Genomic DNA, 17,634 nt, shown 5'->3' with positions numbered 1-17,634 from the left:
GGATTCTGAATTCCTATGGGAGCTGCACCATCAAATTGTATTTGATCATCTGAAGAGCGAGGTGTCGGAAACATCTCTTCTTCACTACTATCACCCAGAGGAGCCTGTTTGCCTCCAATGTGATGCCAGTCTTCGAGGCCTTGGTGCAGCATTTCTTCAAGTCCATGGAAACCAGTTAAAGCCAGTGGCAAATGCAGGCAAAACCCTAACAGATACTGAACAACGTTACGCTTGCAATCAGCACGAGCTATTGGCCAATGTGCTTGGCAATGAATTTTCCCTTGCCGACCTGTATGGTCACAGTTTCATTGTGCTCATTGATCATGAACCATTGCTGATGATCATTGACAAGCCATTTATTGCCACCCCACCGATATTGCAACGAATGCTTGTCAGACTCCAAGGGTATGATTACCTTCGCATTCTGCGAAAGGTTATGTTTTGGTCGGCGTGTATGTATGTATGTATGTATGTATGTATGTATGTATGTATGTATGTATGTATTTATTTATTTATTTGTTTGTTTGTTTGTTTGTTTGTTTGTTTTCTTGTGATTCGTATAACTCAAAAAGTATTAAACCGAATTGCATGAAATTTGGTGGGATGATTGGTTATTAGCCAGGAAGCATTCGATTAAATTTTGGGATCGTTCGGGTCAAAGGTCAAGGTCAAGGTCACGAAAAGGTCAAAATCGTCTTTTTACGATAACACGGTCAATTTTTATTGAATTTGCATGCAACTAACGCCAAAATGTTCAGAATTCAACACCTCATCTTGTGATATGCAATATGACACAATGACGCCCATACTCTTGTTACCGGTTAGGGGTCAAAGGTCAGGGGGGTCACGACCTTGAAAAATATGCGGTTTTTGTCATAACGCGGTCAATTCTTGTCCGCTTTACCTGAACCCAGCACCAAAATGTTCAGAATTTAATGCCCAATCTTGTGACACAATGACGTCATAACACATGTCACCGGTTGGGGTAAAATGTCGGGGGGGGGGGTCACACCCTTGAAAAATATGCGGTTTTCGGCATAACTCAGTCAATTCTTATTCGATTTGCATGAAACCAGCATCAAACGAGATTACCTTCTCTTGTTGAAACGTTGTATTCACCGAGCTTGCGAGTGAAGACTCGCCAAAACAACGTGAGTTGATTGTTGTTTAGTCCGTAGCCCCCGAAAGTCGGGGGGGGGGGTCATGACATTATAGATATGTGGTTTGTGTCATAAGACCATTCATATGAAACCAGTTCCCCACACTCATACCAAGAACAAAAAAAGTAGTGGCGGCGTAGGTATGCGCTCTATGAGTGTCCGTTCTAGTTTTACAATGGAGTACCACCCTGGGGCAGACAATCAGCTTGCCGATGGCCTATCCTGCCTTCCAAGTCCACTCAATACAACTACAATTGACTTGGACTTGTGTGTGGATTTTATCCGCTTCTCTTCTGAGAAGTTTTCTCAGCTACAACAGGAAACACTTTGCGATTCTGACCTGAGTGACCTTGGAGATTTTATCATCAGTGGATGGCTAGACCGTCTGAAGGACCTCCCAGAGGCTCTTAGGACCTCATGTAGTTTTCAAGATGAGTTGTCAATTTGAAAATGTTGTAATTCTTAAAGGTGAGAGAGTCATTATACCTAAGAGTATGAGAAACGACATTCTACAGAAACTCCACTCAGGCCATTTTGGGCACGTGAAAACCAAACTGCCGGTGAAGGACACTGTGTAGTGGTATAACATGAACGAGGACATTGATTGGATTGTGCACTGCTGTTCTACCTGCCAGGGACATCGGAAATCTCAGCTGCCTGAAGCACGACAACAACATGACATTGCGCTGAGACCATGGAGCAAAGTCAGATGTGACCTGTTCGACTTTGATGCAACTCAGCGGCTTGTCATCGCAGGTTATTATTTAAAATTCCCTATTGTCACGCAAACTGCCCGAGTATGCCCCCAGCCGCACGATTATTGCAACCTTGGGACAGATATTTTCTGAGTTTGGAATTCCTGATACATTTATGAGCGATAATGGTCCTCATTTCTCCAGCACGGAATTTCGTTCATTTGCTGGGAAATGGAACTTTGATCACATCACGTCATCCCCAACATCCCCAAAATCAAATGGATTCATTGAGGGTCAATTGAGACGGTGAAATCCATCCTCGGTAAATCAAAAAGTGCAGGAAACGATTTTTATCTTTTACTACTAGTTTGGCGTTTCACCAGAGTGAGCTACAACATGGCAAGTCCTGATCAACTGCTAATGGGCAGTGCCAGTGTGACCACTCCTTGGCTTTTTTCACAAGATCTTGGCTATTCGTTGTTCACCTTGGCGTCGTGGTTTTCTATCGGTTTTCTTGGCGTATAGGTTTTCTATTCTCATATCATCGCTTTTCCGAAGTCAGGTCAGGTTCGATCTGTGACCATGCTACAGGTACCATGTAAACCTGTACTCACCTGTTCCATGGTCGGGTTGTCGGCGACTAAACCGTTTCCCCCACCAGGTTTTCTGGTGAGGAGGGTGTTTGGATATGGACACCCGGCAGGATTAAAAACAAAACCTGTCAAAGGGCGGAGGAGCTCCTTGTGAGCCAACGGCCATCCATATCTAGTGCCCAACTGTGTCTGCGGACGTCCTCCTGCAGTTGGGTTACTTCTTATTAGGAGGTTGGTGGCAGGATTTGCACTCCGGCCACCGTGAAACGCTTCATTCCGCAAAACGCAAAAACGCAAAAAAATCTGAAAACCCACTCCGTGGGAGTACCTCCTGCGCAGCTTCCCTTCGCAGGGCAGCTCACCGGATGACGGGATTGGGGCAAAGCCTTTGGGACCCCCAATCTTTGATGATAGGAGGGAAACCACGGGGTAACATCCCTGGGTCAGATTGCGGGAGAGTGTGTCGGAGTGGTGCTGAGGTGTCGTCCACCAGACGGCGGTCTCCTTGGGTTAATCTGAGGCGGTCCCTTCGGGTGGGTGCCTGGAATGTCCTATCCCTAAGAGAGGATGATCACCTGTCTCTGTTATCATCTGAGCTCAAGCGTTTGGACATCGGGATTGCAGCTCTCTCTGAGGTTCGGAGACCGGATTGGGGCGAGATAATGGTGGGTGGTTACACCTACTATTGGTCTGGTCGCTCTGATGGTTACCATACCCAAGGAGTTGCTATAGCTGTGTCCAATAAGCTGACCCCAATGATAATTGAGGTAACACCGGTCAACGAGCGTATTATGAGATTAAGGATTCGTCACTCCTTAGGTGTCATTTCCCTAGTCTCTGTTTATGCTCCGACTGAGGCGAGTGATCTCACCGTGAAGGATGCATTCTACGCCACACTCGAGTCTGTGGTTGATCAGTGCCCCAGACGAGATACACTTCTAGTCTTGTTGGATTTCAATGCATCGACTGGAACTGATAGGGATGGTTATGAGGTGTGTGTTGGTCCCCATGGGTCAGGAACTATGAACCAGAATAGCACTAAGTTCCTTGACTTTGCAAGAAGTCATGGACTTAGGGTGGCTGGTTCATGGTTTCAGCGCCCACAAGCTCATCGCTGGACTTGGTATTCCAACGCTGGCGGTGTGGCAAAGGAGATTGACCATGTCCTCATTGACGGTCGTTGGAGGATGATCCAGAACTGCAGGGTCTACCGGAGTGCTCAGTTCCTCAATACTGACCACAGGCTTGTTGTAGCAACTCTAAAGCTGCACCTTAAATCCTGGAGAATGTTACCATCCCATCCTAGGCTGGATGTTGCCAAGCTCAGGGATGACAGAGTTGCTGAGGAGTTTGCGAACAGGCTGAGTGGACACTTGGGGGGTCTGGGTGCTTTGGGGGGTCCTGAAGAGTTGTGGAGCGCCTTCAAGACCACCGTCCTTGATGTTGCCGGTGGATGCCTTGGAGTTCACCGCAGGGCAAAGAAGAATTTTGTCTCTCAAGGGACACTGGATACCATTGACCAGAGTCGCAGGGCCAGGCTGAATGGCAGAGCTGAGCTGTTCAGGGAGCTGAGGCGTAAAACTGTACGTGCACTGAGGGTGGACAAGGAGGCCTATGTGCGAGGAATCTGTGAGGGAGTAGAGCATCACCTGTGGACAGGTGATTCTCGTCCCGCTTACAGGGGAATTCGCGCATTACGTTCATCCAAGCCCATCCCTCGGAGCACTGCAGTTCGAGCAGAGAGTGGTTGGCTCTTGACAGAGGAGTCTGAAGTGAAGGCCCGCTGGGCCGGTACTTTGAGCGGTTGTACCAGGCTGATCCCCCAGCTGTCGAGTTGGACGTCAAGGGTGTTACAATCCCTGTTGCTGACCCTTGAATCAACTGTGGTCCATCATCGCTTGTGGAAACACGGGCTGCGGTGAACCAGTTGAAACGGGGCAAAGCTCCAGGGATCTGTGGCATCCATGCTGAACTTCTCAAGGCTGGTGGAAATGCTGCACTCGTGTCGTTGCATGCAGTTTTGTGCTCTGCCTGGAACACAGGCATCATCCCAACTGACTGGAAGAGGGGCCTTGTTGTCCCTCTCTGGAAAGGGAAGGGTGATCGCCAAGACTGCAACAACTACCGAGGGGTGACGCTGCTCTCAGTGCCGGGCAAAGTCTTTGCTTGGATAATTCTTGATAGGGTTCGCCACCATCTGCTTGAGCACCAGCGTCCAGAGCAGTCAGGCTTTACACCAAAGAGGTCAACGATTGACCGTATCCTTGCACTTCGTATCCTCACCGAACGCAGACGAGAGTTTCGGCAGGGGCTGCTTGCAGCCTATGTTGATCTCTGTAAAGCGTTCGATTCAGTGAATCGGGATGTCCTCTGGAGGATTCTTGGTCTTCGTGGGGTGCCACCAAAACTGATCGATCTGATGTCTGAATTCTACTCTGGTACTGAGAGTGCTGTGAAGTGTGGTGGTACCATCTCTGACTTATTTCCAGTTGTTACTGGAGTTCGTCAGGGATGTGTACTTGCCCCCACACTTTTCAGCACTTGTATGGACTGGATTTTTGGGAGGATGTCGGAGAGATCAAGTTGCGGTGCTTCGTTTGGCAATGTCAAGATCTCGGACCTTGATTTTGCAGATGATGCAGTCATCTTTGCGGAGACTTTAGACATCCTCTTGGGGGCCCTCGAGGTGCTGAATGAGGAGTCGGAGCCGTTGGGATTACGGATTTCTTGGGTCAAAACTAAGATCCAGGCGTTCGGTGACATCTTGGATGCTGCTGTCCTGTCTGTGTCTGTTTGTGGTGAGGATGTTGAGGTCGTGGATAGATTCACTTACCTTGGCAGTGATATTCATGTCTCCGCAGGTTGTGAGCCGGAGGTCAATAGACGTCTGGGTCAGGCCTGGGGAGTCATGGATTCACTGGATCATGGGGTGTGGCGCTGCCGGTATCTGTGCGGGAGGACGAAAGTCCGAGTCTTCAGGTCCTTGGTACTTCCAGTCTTGCTCTATGGGTGCGAGACTTGGACTCTGACCAAGGATCTGAGACGGAGACTTAATTCCTTTGGTACCAGGTCTCTTCGGAGAATCCTTGGCTATCGCTGGTCGGATTTTGTGTCCAACGAGCGGTTGCTGAGAGAGACTCGGATGAGATTTGTTACCTGCATAGTCCGTGAGCGTCAGCTGCGGCTGTATGGACATGTGGCTCGTTTTCCTGACGCTGATCCTGCTCACCAGATTCTCTCAGCAAGGGAGTCTCATGAGTGGAGGAGGCCAGTGGGCCGACCACGTGCCTCATGGTTGCAGCAGGTTGACCATCATCTCAAGGAGATGGGGATGGGGATGGGCCTGGCATCTGCCTGGGGGATGGCCAGACGGAGGCCCCTGGAGTACCGGCGGAAAGTGGACGCAGCGACGCGCTTTTCTGGCACATGCTCCCATACCTGACCTGCTTTTCCGAAACCTTGTGAATTATTGGCTTTTTTCATTGGCACACCTTGGCATTGATGAAAATGAGGAGTGGTCACACTGCTAATGGGCAGAAAAGTCAAATCACGAGTACCAACCAGAATCGGCTACATGCATGACGATGATGCCAACTTCCTCCACGAGGAGCTGGAGAAGCGCTGAGACTCACAAAAACTCCACCATGACAGGCATGCTCAGGCACACAAAATGTCCTGCTGTACCATGGACAACGAGTTCACGTTCAGAACCACAACACTCATTGTTGGGAGCCAGGCACGGTTATCTCCATGTATGAAGAGCCACGGTCATCCTTGCTTGCACCACCAAATGGTCAAACACTCCGACGCAACGGAATTTCACATTCAGGAGCTCCGAGCGTGTGTCGCGGTGTCCCATCAATCGATCCTCGACCCAAAACAAGATTTCTGAACCCACAGTGAGCGGGAACAGTGAACCATCTGGAAGGTCTGGTGTTGAACCTGTAGACCATGACCGGAAATGACGTCACTCACGCTACCAGGGCAGAGATCGTTGGTCAATCTCCCCCCAACGCTGTGCCACTTCTAGTCACGTGTTGCCTCCTTCACAGAACCTGACAACTGTCCACACGAGGTGTGGCCGAGCTGTGAAAACACCACGCCATCTTGATCTGTAAACACACTTTGTTTATCTGATGTTTGTGTTTATAGACCTTGGTTATCCGGTGTTAACAGGTTTGGATAAACTGTATTAATCTTAAATATATAATGATGTAATTATAATGGAAGAAAGAAACCGTGTCCCGTTTCGAGGCTTTAATTCGCTCAGCTGAAGCAGCCACTACAAATATAAACAAGACACATTAATAAGTAAATCAGAAATGATAAAACAAGAAGTGAAGGAGTAAATTAGTCCAATGATTCTCTCAGTTCCCACCATATCACATGACAGCTGCGCGCGCTTGGCGCCAAACGACGCGCGCTCCGATCAGGGACCAACGTCAAACGTGTTGTTGATACTCCTTCCGGAAACCAGGCTGACGTCACTAACCAGCATCTTCTTCTTCTTCTTCCTCTTCTTCAGTTACCTCACACGAATGACACGTTGTGGAGATGTAATGCGATCGTATTTGTTGCTGTTTTCACTTTATTACTTTTGTCCTTGTGGGGAAAGGGATATGTAATGGTATTACATTGGTTTTGCGTTTGCTTTCGGACATGAAGCGGGGAGTTTCGGGGCGCGGTGCATTATGGGTATGCGGTCGTGGGCGTCTGACGTCATGATAATTCGGGCGTCTGAATAAAACGATCGTTCTCTTCAAACATTGCTTTCCTCGAAGCGAGCGCAGGGTAATTATGAATTAAGTTGTTTCCAGGTCGGCGCTATTTTGTCGAATAATGCGCAACTGCCAACGACAATATGATGACGGCACGCTGTGATGTCATTACGTTTATTCGTATGTGACGTCATTACGTCTCGCGCGTTGCTCGGCCTCTAATATTGTGTACGACGTCGAGACCTCGAGAAAACACGTCCTGTGCCGATTACTTTCTTTAAAGTTTTTTTGATTTTTTCACGATTTTTCTGTTTTTTTTTTAATGCTGCTGGGCTGATATGACAGTGCGAATCTGGCATGAGGAAGAAGAACTGTCAATTGTGACGTCACAATGCACTGACGCAATTGGTTCCAGGTGCATTGCTGGCAGTGTTGGACATGTTTTCTTCAGCTCCAGAAGTTTACCCTGAATACGGACTTTGTTGCCTTCAAGATTAATCTACTTATGAGGAAAACACAACGAAGGTACCTCACACAGTATCATTGTCACAACATTTCGTGAATTTTATCTTTTCATGTCGAGTTTAACATAAACCGACCCAGTTTGAATACAGACCCAGCTATAAACTGCCGTCCTGGTGTTTCGCACGTACGGCGAGGTATCATTGCGTGCTCGGTCCATCGGATACATGTTAAGCCGGATGTCCCCTCAGCCAATACCGGTCGTTGGTGGATGTTAAGTGATGTGTGTTGGTTAAGAGTTGGCGGGTTATCAAATCAGTACCCAGAACAAATTGCTGATGCTCATCTTAAGTGCGGGTAGCAAATTACCACGTGTGATTTGTGTTGTAGTGTTTAAAGAGGTTTCAAGATTTATATAAAATCTGGGTTTCACCGTCGTTTGACTCGGCGTCTATTACACCACCCCATCTAACACGTTACATTCGTTATCTGTGCCTGCTTGTGTCCTTTATGACGTCATTAAACGGTAAGTTTCCTGCTTGCAATGATTTTCCATTTTGTCTGAAAGCCAGAAAGTTAGATAAAGTAAAATATTATCTCTCACCTCCCTGCGCACGTGCCATCAGGACAAATTCAGAGCCAAAGTACATACGGTAAAACGAGAAACTTGTCTTCCTCGTCACATTCTGATTCGTGTTTAAAATATAACATTCGACTTCAATAAGTTGTTCCACGATCAGAAACTCACGATCAGAAACTGATATGACAAATGGACGGACGGACATGAACCAATTGCTTAACCCCACTTTTTGCTTCGCGTGCAAGGGGTAATGGGTACTTCCTAGTGGAACAGATGCTCGTCTCCCAGTGGCGGGTGGTTGTAGTTGTGTTGCGTTAGGATTAGGTCATGGAGTTGATTTTTTTTCAGTTTGATTTGAAGGAACATTGATGGCCCATTGGGACTGAAAAGTCTGATCTTTGTCCGTATGCAGCCAAGGTCGCAGGGTATCACCATTGGCTGAGAACATGGCTGTGCCGCTGATGCAGTTCCCGCTTCTGATTAGGGCAGGAATATGGAATTTGGCCATTGTCCCAACCAGAGCTCCCCGACTCTTCGCTAAGGACACCATGGGGGTCTTTACGTCCACCAACGAATGCTGGCAGACAGGACGTCGGTTTAATGTCTATCCGAGGGACGGAATCTGCTTTGGCGCATACTCCAATACCTAAGCTAACCTTGTACTGACCTTAAACCTTGTACTAACACACAGGTTGTGTGTGTACTGGTACTGACACTAACACACAACACACAGCTACTGACCTTGAACTAACACACAGGTTGTGTGTGTCGCAAGGACGAATTGACTCAATTTTGGTGAAGATCAAAATCCGGATCTGGATACGAGAATTATTTAATTTTTAAAGTAATTCTTCACCATTGAGAAATAGGGCCCAAAACGATATAGTACTGTGTAGCATGGTATTTCAAAAATGTATTGGGCCCAATATGTTCTCGTCGGTCAGGCATATCCATTGCTCCTGTTGTTAACTGGTGGAGGTATGTGCTCCACCGAGTGCCCTTCTAGTTATATCTGTCTCTGGAGTATGCTCCCCTTCCATCCCTCCCCTCTCTTCAAATGGCACCACAGCCGACTCCATTCGTAAGAAGACTTCTTTTTTTTTGTATACCTTGTCGAGGCTCGTGTGAGAGTTAACACACAATGCACAGCAAAGGGGGCATGATACAAGAGGGGAGGGAGTGGGAAAGACAAAACAGTGGGGAACAGAGACATTAGGAGATCTGTGGAAGGGAGAGGGATGGGACGGGGAACATGGGGAATAGAAGATGGACATTACAGGGACTTTCAGGAAGGAAAGCAGGGAATTTGAAGGAGGTGGGCCTGGGTGGATTATCGGGGGTAGAAAAGATCGAGGATTTGGATGGGGGATGATAAGAGGTGGTGGTGAACAGCTGTTTTGAATGCCTGGAGGGAAGAATTGGAAAGAATAGAGTGAGGGAATTTATTCCAAAAGCGGGAAAAAAGAGGAATGAAAGAGTGAAGGTGAGCAGTGATTCGTGATTTTGGTAGTTTTACCAGAAGGGGGTTGTTGGCGGACCTTGAGCGTCCTGTGGAAATGTTGTGGGGACAAATCGCAGAGAGAGCAGGGGGGGGCGAGGTTGGAGAGGAGACGGTAGAAGACAGAAAGACCACCGACCAACCTGCAGTGATTGAGTGAGAGGCCCAAAGACTCAGCCTCATTGCAGGAGATGCCAATGATCCGAAATTCCTTGGTTTCTACAGCGTGAAGTCGAGAAAGGTGGGAGGCAGGAGCACCAGCCCAGAGGGGAGAGCAGTACTCCATCAGGCTGCGGACAAAAGCTTTGTAAGTGGTCAGGAGCTCAGGAGGGCCGAGGAAGGTCTTTGCACGACGGAGGATTCCCAAGCGGCGACTGGCTTTGGAGGCGAGGTTGGAAATGTGGCTTTCCCAGGAAAGATCATGGCAGATAGTGAGACCCAGAAGCTTGAAAGAAAGGACTTCTTCCAGAGGATTGTTGAGAAAGTGGATTGGGGGGGGGAGGGGTTCGAAACGGTCCTTTCAAAGAGACATAGTGAGAGTGTGAGATTTGTCCGGATTGAAAGACATGTTCCACATATTGGACCAGTTTGTGATTTTATCCAGATCTGCAGTGAGCGAAGAAGCTGCTGCTTGTTGGTCTGAGGGATGACCGATGGTACAGCAGAGGGTGGAGTCATCAGCAAAGAGATATAGAGGATTTTCCAGAGAGTCGGAGAGATCATTGATGACAACCAGAAAAAGAACAGGGCCCAAAACGCTACCTTGAGGAACTCCAGCCTGGACAGGAAGGGGGGGAGGGGGTCGGAAGAACTCCATTTAGGGCCACACGGTGACTGCGACAGGAGAGGAAGTCTGCGAGCCATGAGTGGAGATGGCCTTGGATACCATGGGAAGAGAGTTTGGTGAGTAGGGCAGGGTGCCAGACTGTGTCAAAAGCACGTGATATGTCCAGGGATACGGCTCGGATTTCCTGTCTGGCATTGAGGACCTCCATCCATTGTTGGGAGAGCAGAAGCAGCATATCCAGGGTAGAGTGACCTGGTCTGAAACCAAATTGATGATTGGAAATCAAGCCATTGGAGAAGAGGAAGGATTTAATGTCTGAAGCGATGATGGATTCCATAACCTTGCTGATGATTTGGAGAAGTCTCATTGGTCTGTTGTTGCAGGGATCTGTTTTTGCACCTTTTTTATGCAGGGCAGTGATGTTTGCTGATTTCCAAGCAGATGGCAGATGACCTTGAGCAAATGAGGGTGAATAGAACAGAGAGAGGGTGAGCAAGAGCAGAAGAGCAGGCTTTGAGGACACGTGGGCTGATGCCGTCTGGACCGGTTGCAGAATCTGACTCGAGGTTTGAAAGCAAACTCTCCACCTTGTCAGGAGAAAAGGACATAGAGTCCAGGGACAGTTGGGTGCGACTGGGTAAAGTGGGTAGAGAAAGTGATGGGTTTTGGACACAAGATTTATCTGCAAACACCGAGTTTAACCATTTAGCTTTTTCACTTGCAGTATCAGCAGTGCGGCCATTTGAGGTAAGGGAGGGGATGGAGGGGGAACATACACCAGAAACAGATTTGATAAGACGTCACCAGGATTTTGAGGAGGGAGAGAGGTTTGAGAGTTCAGACTTGAGATGAGAAAGATGTTGTTTTCTGGCTCTCCTGAGGGTAGATACACACTTGTTCCGAGCTTTATGGAATGAACTGAGATTACCCTCAGTTGGGTTTGCTTTTCATGAGGCAAAGGCAAGTTGTTTCAGGACAACTGCCTCACCACAAGCTTCAGTGAACCAAGGGCGGGAGGAAGGGTATGACAACTGAAGACGAGAGGGGATAAATCTGTGCATGAGGGAGAGCAAGTTTCTTTGAAATAATTCCCAGGATGAGTTTATGTTGGAGAAAGTAGTGATAGGAGACCAGTCTATAAGTTTGATGGCTGCTTGGAGACCCTGCCAGTCGGCTTGAGTGAAATGCCAGACTCGACGGCGGTGAGGTGGTTCTCTGATAACACCCAGAGAGATGTCCACTTTGACAAGGACGTGATCAGAAGAACCGATTGGAGCGGAGAAAGAGCAGCAGATATTTTCAGGGAAATTAGTCAAAATCAGATCCAGAAGAGATGGAGTACCATTGGTTGAGATCTGGGTCGGGAAGTTGACCGATTGAGTCAGTCCCAATGAGTCGCAGAAAGCTTTTGTTGAAGTGCCATGACAGGTGAGAGAGATACCCAGACCTAGCCAACTGGCATGATGACAATTGGAGTCGCCACATATGAGGAAGAGAGAGTTTGTATGAGAAGATAGAAGATGGTCCATGTTTTCGGATAGTGAGGTGTAGATGGAGTCATCACTGTTAGGTGGAGGTACAGCACACATATAAACATGAGGTGGGAGTGGAGGGAAACCGTAGCCAGAGGTATTCTTGGGGGTGTGGGGGAGTGAGGGCAGTGCATGGAGAGTGAGGAATAGAGTCTTTGATGAAGAGAGCAACTTCTCCACCAGGACGAGGCTCAGATCTGTCATACCGGAGGAGGGAGTAACCAGGGAGAGATACTTGGGAGTCAGACACATCTTGGGGGAGAAAGTTTCTGTGTAGCAGATTATGTCTGGTTTGTCTGTGGCAACCTGTATGGAAAGATCTGAAAGGTTTGAGCGAAGGCCCTGGATATTTGAGGTCCACACATTTAACGAAGAGGTAGAGGAGGAGGCTTTGGGTGTGGGGGGTCGGGGGGAGGGGGAGGGTAGGAGAAGGGAGGGGGGGGGGAGGTAAGGAGGATTGTTGAAAGAGTGTGGGGGATTGTAGAATAGCTAGGGGAGGGGGCCGAATGAGGAGAAAAGGCTCTGTGGTGCTGGGGGAGAGGGGGGGACAAGAGAGGGGAAGAAGGCAGTTGAGGATTTGAGGAGGTGGAGTGAAGAGATGGAGGTGAGTGGGCAGTGGAAGGAGGCAGCTTTGTGGATGAGAGGGGGGGCAACTTTGAGAAGGATGAGTGAGGGGGATGAAAGGTGGGAGAAAGGTGAGCGGGAAATTTTTGAGAGAGGTGAGAGGGAGGCTTGGAGGGAGAAGAGTGGGATGGTTGCTTTGAGAATGAGTGGTGAGAGGGGTGAGTTGGCACTGAAGTTGGAAAAAAAGAATGGTTGATGGAAAGCGAACATTCATAGCAAACTGGGTTTTTTTTAAGTTTTAGGTCAGAGATGCGATTTAACACAATTATTGATGGATGCAATAAAGGCGAATTCAGAAAATGGAGAGAAGAAACGCTGTAACAGTTGGATTTTTTAGGCAAGGTATGAAGGAGAGGTCGAATTGAGAGCAGTCTGTTTAAATAGCAGAAGAGTAGTGCATTGTGATACACTAAAGAGTACCACAAGTGTGACAGAGGAAGATGAAGCATTTTAAGAGATCGTTTTTAGCTCGCCTGTTCGAAGAACAGATAGCTATAGCGATACCCCTGGCGTGAGCGTGAGCGTGAGCGTGAGCGTGAGCGTGAAAATGTTTAAGTTTTTAGTGCAAGTTATTTTCTTTCTTATGTTCTTTTGTACCACACTATTTTTTACTGATTACAATATACAAACACATATATTGTTTTAAAATTATTTGGATCAGACTTCACTGCAATGCTTTATAAAAAAATATTATTAGACTCGTCTTTTAAAAACAATAAATGTATAAACAGGCGAGCATTGGGTGGCTTTGACACCAACTCTCTGGTTGTTATTATTATTAATGTTTGAGAGTTTTCAACAGATTCGGTCATGGAAGTGTTGTTGAAAAAATCGAGGAAGAAGTAGAAGAGGAGGAGGAAGAAGAGGTGGTGAAGAAGAAGAAGAAGAATCAGGAGAAAAGGTAGCGTTTTTTTTTTGTTTGTTTGTTTTTTTTGATTTAAGATAAGAAATAAAGTGATTAGTTGGGAGGGACGGAGGACGTTAGGAAAGTGGGGAAGATAGAAATTGAAGGTGATGGGGAGAAAAAACAAATAAACACGATCGTACACCGAGGGGAACTGGTAGGCCTCAAGCACCCGGTAAGACAACGTCGACAAAATCTCACAAAATAGCACGATTTTTGAAACAAAACCGAACTAGGAACACAGTAACGTGTTGGTGAGAAAATAAACAGTTAAAAACGGGACAGATAACAACCGGAAACTTAACTTTGAGATCGTCAGCAGAGAGCCCTGAAGGAGACCTGTCAACGCTCCAAACCCAGAACCGGAAGTGAGACCCAGAACCACGGAATTGAGACTGAATGCCTCAATTCCGTGGTTGCTTTCAAATCTTGTGTCCCCAACCCCTCACTATCAGTATCCATCCTTCCCTGTCATACCCAACTGCTCCTGGATTCTGTGTCTTTTGCACCTGAGAAGATGGATAAAATTATTTCAATCCTCAACTCTGACTCTGCCACTGGACCAGATGACATCAGCTCATGTGTCCTAACAACTTTCTCTGCTGCTCTTGCAATCCTCTCTCTGCCCTTTTCACCCGATCCATTGCGCTCGGTAATCTTCCATCTGTTTGGACATCCACCAAATCAGTGCATTGCACAAAAAAGGTGCAAAAAATTGATCCCCTCAAAGACAGACCTATCGGCTTCCTTCAAATCATCAGCAAGGTCATGGAATCCATCATCACAGTTCATATGAAATCCTTCATTTTGTCCAACAGCTTCGTCTCAGATCACCAATTTAGTTTCAGACCAAGTCACTCCACGTTGGACATGCTGCTTCAACTCACCCAAAAATCGATGGAGGTCCTCAATGTCAGACATGAGATCAAGGCTGTCTCTCTGGACATATCTTGTGCTTTTGATGCAGCCTGTTGTCCTGCCTTACTCTCTAAACTCTGCCTATGGCATCCAATGCCAACTCCACACTTGGCTTGCTGACTTCCTGTACTCTTGTAGCCAATGTGTGGCTCTCAACGGAATCCTTTCATCTCCTCTCTCTTTCAATGTTGGAATGCCCCAAGGCAGTACTCTTGGCCCAGTCCTTTTCCTGATCTTCAAAAATGATCTCTCTTACTCTCTGGAAGAATCCTCTTTATCTATTTGCTGATGACTCCACCCTCTGCCATGGCATCCCTCATCATTCAGACAGGTTGGCTGCAGCCTCTTCCGTCTCTTCAGACCTTGACAAAATCAGAAGATTGTCAAACACTGCGAATATGTCTTTCAATCCTGACAAATCTCACACTCTCACTCTTTCTCTCTCTCTCTCCCTCTCTCTCTCTCTCTCTGAGACGACTGTCTGACAAACCGTCCTTTCTACTTTCTTACCAATCCCCTTGAGGAAGTTCATTCATTCAAAGTCCTGTGTCTTACTATCAGCCATGATCTTTCTTGGACAAACCACACTTCAAAATTGTCCTCCAAAACCATTGATCACCTGGGCATCCCTCACCGTCCTTCCTTGGCACACCTGAACTCCTATCCACCGACAAGCCCTTCATCCACAGCTTGTGAAGTACTGCTCTCCTAATGGGCTGGCTCTCTTGCCTCGCGTCTTTGTCAGATTGACTCCAGGGAAATGAAGGCCTTTAAGATTATTGCAATCTCCCGCGATGAAGCCGAGTCTATGGGCTTATCACTTCGACATCCCCGACAGGTCAGTGGTCTCTCTGTCACCTGCTGCCTCCTTTCTGGTCTTGCCCCCTCTGCTCTTTCCATGCTTTGTCTCCCCCCTCCAGGTTTCTCCACAGCATACATGGTTCACCATCAACACCCTTCTGGTGAAATTACCTAAATCCAGTATCACTAAATCCAGAAACCAGGGCTTTTAAGATCATTGGCATCTCCCGCAATGAAGCTGAGTCTTTGGGCCTCTCACTCAATCAACGCAGGTTGGTCGGTGGTCTTTCTGTCTTCTACCGACTCCTCTCCAGCCTTGCCCCCCCTGCTCCTTCTGCGATTTGTCCCAACCACATTTCCACAGGGCGCTCAAGGTCCGCCAACAACCCCCTTCTGGTAAAACTACCAAAATCACGAATCACTGCTCATCTTCACTCTTTCATTCCTCTTTTTTCCCGCCTTTGGAATAAACTTCCTCACTCTATTCTTTCCCATTCTTCCCTCCAGGCTTTCAAAACAGCTGTTCACCACCACCTCTTATCTTCCCCCATCCAAATCCTCGATCTTTTCTACCCCCGATAATCCACCCAAGCCCACTTCCTTCAATTCTCCTGCTTTCCTTCCCGAAAGTCCCTGTAATGTCCATCTTCTCCTCGCCATGTTCCCCGTCCCATCCCCATCCCTCTCCCTTCCACAGTTCACCTGTGTCTGTTCCCCAATGTTTTGTCCCTTCCACTCCCGCCCCTCTTGTCTCATGCCTCCTTGCTGTGAGTTGTGTGTTAGCTCTCATACGAGCCTCGACCAAGGTATACAAAAAAAAACAAACAAACAAAAAAAACTGCTCTCCTCCACTCCTTTTGTTCCTCTTCTTTTTCCCACCTGAGGAATCAACTTTCACATCCTCTTAAATACCATTCTTCCCTCCAGGTCTTCAGGACAGATGTTCACCACCATCTCAGATCATCTCCAATCCAAATCCATGATCTTTTTTACCCTTGTTAACCCCACCCAAACCCTCATCCTTCCAATTTTCCAGTTTTCCTTCTTTGGCGTTTCCTTGTGTATCCATCTTGTCCACCCCATGCATGCGTGTTTTGCGTCCTGTTTTTGTCTGTGACATCGTCATCCGTTCAGTGTCCTAGCTCTTCCACAAGCCTCAACTAGGTATGCAATATAAAAAAAATAAAAAGGGGCTTAAAGGTGCTTAAAAGGTTTGAAAAAGTTTTCGCTTATAAAGGGTCTTTTGGTCAAAAGGTCTTTGGGGTCTAAGGGATCTTTGGGCTAAAGGGCTAAACTCTAAAGGTACGTCTCAAAATTAGTTAAGATCTAAAGGGTCTAAAATGGTCTAAAAAGGGATCCAAAGGATGGGAATGTTGAAACGGTCTTAAAAGGGTCTTAAATGGTTTAAGGGATTTAAAGGGTCAAGTGGTCTATGCTGTCTAATGGGTCTCAGGGGTCTGAAGTATTGGAAGGGAACTAAAGGGGTCAGTCTTCCTGATCTTCATAAGACTCTTCTTTTCCAGGAAAGCAAAGATGACCGTGGAACGTTGTTCTCAAGATGTTGGTGTGAACCAGTCACCACATTCTACACGACAGAAAACGAAAACCACTCTTTGGAAGCGTCTCAAGTAAATGATTTCATTTTCGCCTTCTACGCTTTTTAAAACTTATTTTTGGATATATCTATGGTCAGAAACTGGATAAGAAATTGACTTTTCAATCTTTTTTAATGTAGGCACTTCTTCAGAAGAACTGAAAAGAAGGGGGAGCACTGTGACGATGTTTCATGTACCATGTAAGTAAGAGAAAATCTCCCTTCGGGATGTCGTGGCATGAATTGTGCTGGAAATAGAAATAGTATTCCTGTTGTATCTCGATCACATTATGATCCTTAATTATTTTCTGTACCATAGACTAGAGTTTTAGGGCTGTGGGATTTTTTTGAGGTTCCTGCATTGAGGTGGTTACCTGGGGTGGGAATGTTGATGCTGATATTTATGGTCATCCTGATGTTTTGCATGAAGGGCGAGACATCGATGTGTGTGTCGTCCCATCGAAGGACGTGGATCTAGAGGGCCATATGCCAGTGTTGGGAGTGTTTGTGGATATAAAAGGTCCCATCATGTCTCTTGAAAATGGTCGGCGAGTTATCGCTGGTACCCTGAACAAATTACGCATTCCTGCCATTCAACAGAAGGATTGACCAACCTGTCTGGAGACAAATACCGTCCGAGACAAACACTGCCCAGACGCATCCGGAGCCAAGCCATTCCAAGAGAAACACCTCCCGGACATGTCCTCGTGGCTGTTTTTGTCCTCGCGACTGTTTCTAAAGCAATTGCTTATTTTATGTGACTGTGTG

The 17,634-nt window shown here is 47.1% G+C and overlaps 1 protein-coding gene and 1 pseudogene across 3 annotated transcripts in view; both read left to right on the top strand.

Moving 5' to 3' along the window:
- The first annotated feature begins 1,835 nt into the window (after positions 1-1,835).
- On the top strand, positions 1,836-6,566 carry LOC147027615 (uncharacterized; annotated as a pseudogene).
- A 536-nt stretch (positions 6,567-7,102) lies between these two features.
- LOC147027613 (uncharacterized) overlaps positions 7,103-17,634 on the top strand; it is a 54,806-nt gene continuing 44,274 nt past the window's right edge. For 2 of the 3 annotated variants that reach the window (XM_085877147.1, XM_085877145.1), the window contains exons 1-4: positions 7,154-7,691; positions 13,452-13,550; positions 16,796-16,900; positions 17,008-17,067. In XM_085877147.1, the coding sequence (XP_085733273.1) occupies positions 7,672-7,691; positions 13,452-13,550; positions 16,796-16,900; positions 17,008-17,067 (284 nt within the window). In that variant the 5' untranslated portion in view covers positions 7,154-7,671. Of the gene's footprint in view, positions 7,692-13,451; positions 13,551-16,795; positions 16,901-17,007; positions 17,068-17,634 lie in introns of all 3 variants that reach the window. The other variant, XM_085877146.1, reaches the window with a different exon arrangement.

Source organism: Eptatretus burgeri, chromosome 4 (genome assembly GCF_056783735.1).
Source record: "Eptatretus burgeri isolate ZD-2024b chromosome 4, Ebu_testis_v1, whole genome shotgun sequence".
NCBI lineage: Eukaryota > Metazoa > Chordata > Myxini > Myxiniformes > Myxinidae > Eptatretus > Eptatretus burgeri.
This window is presented reverse-complemented; position numbering and strand designations above follow the sequence as displayed.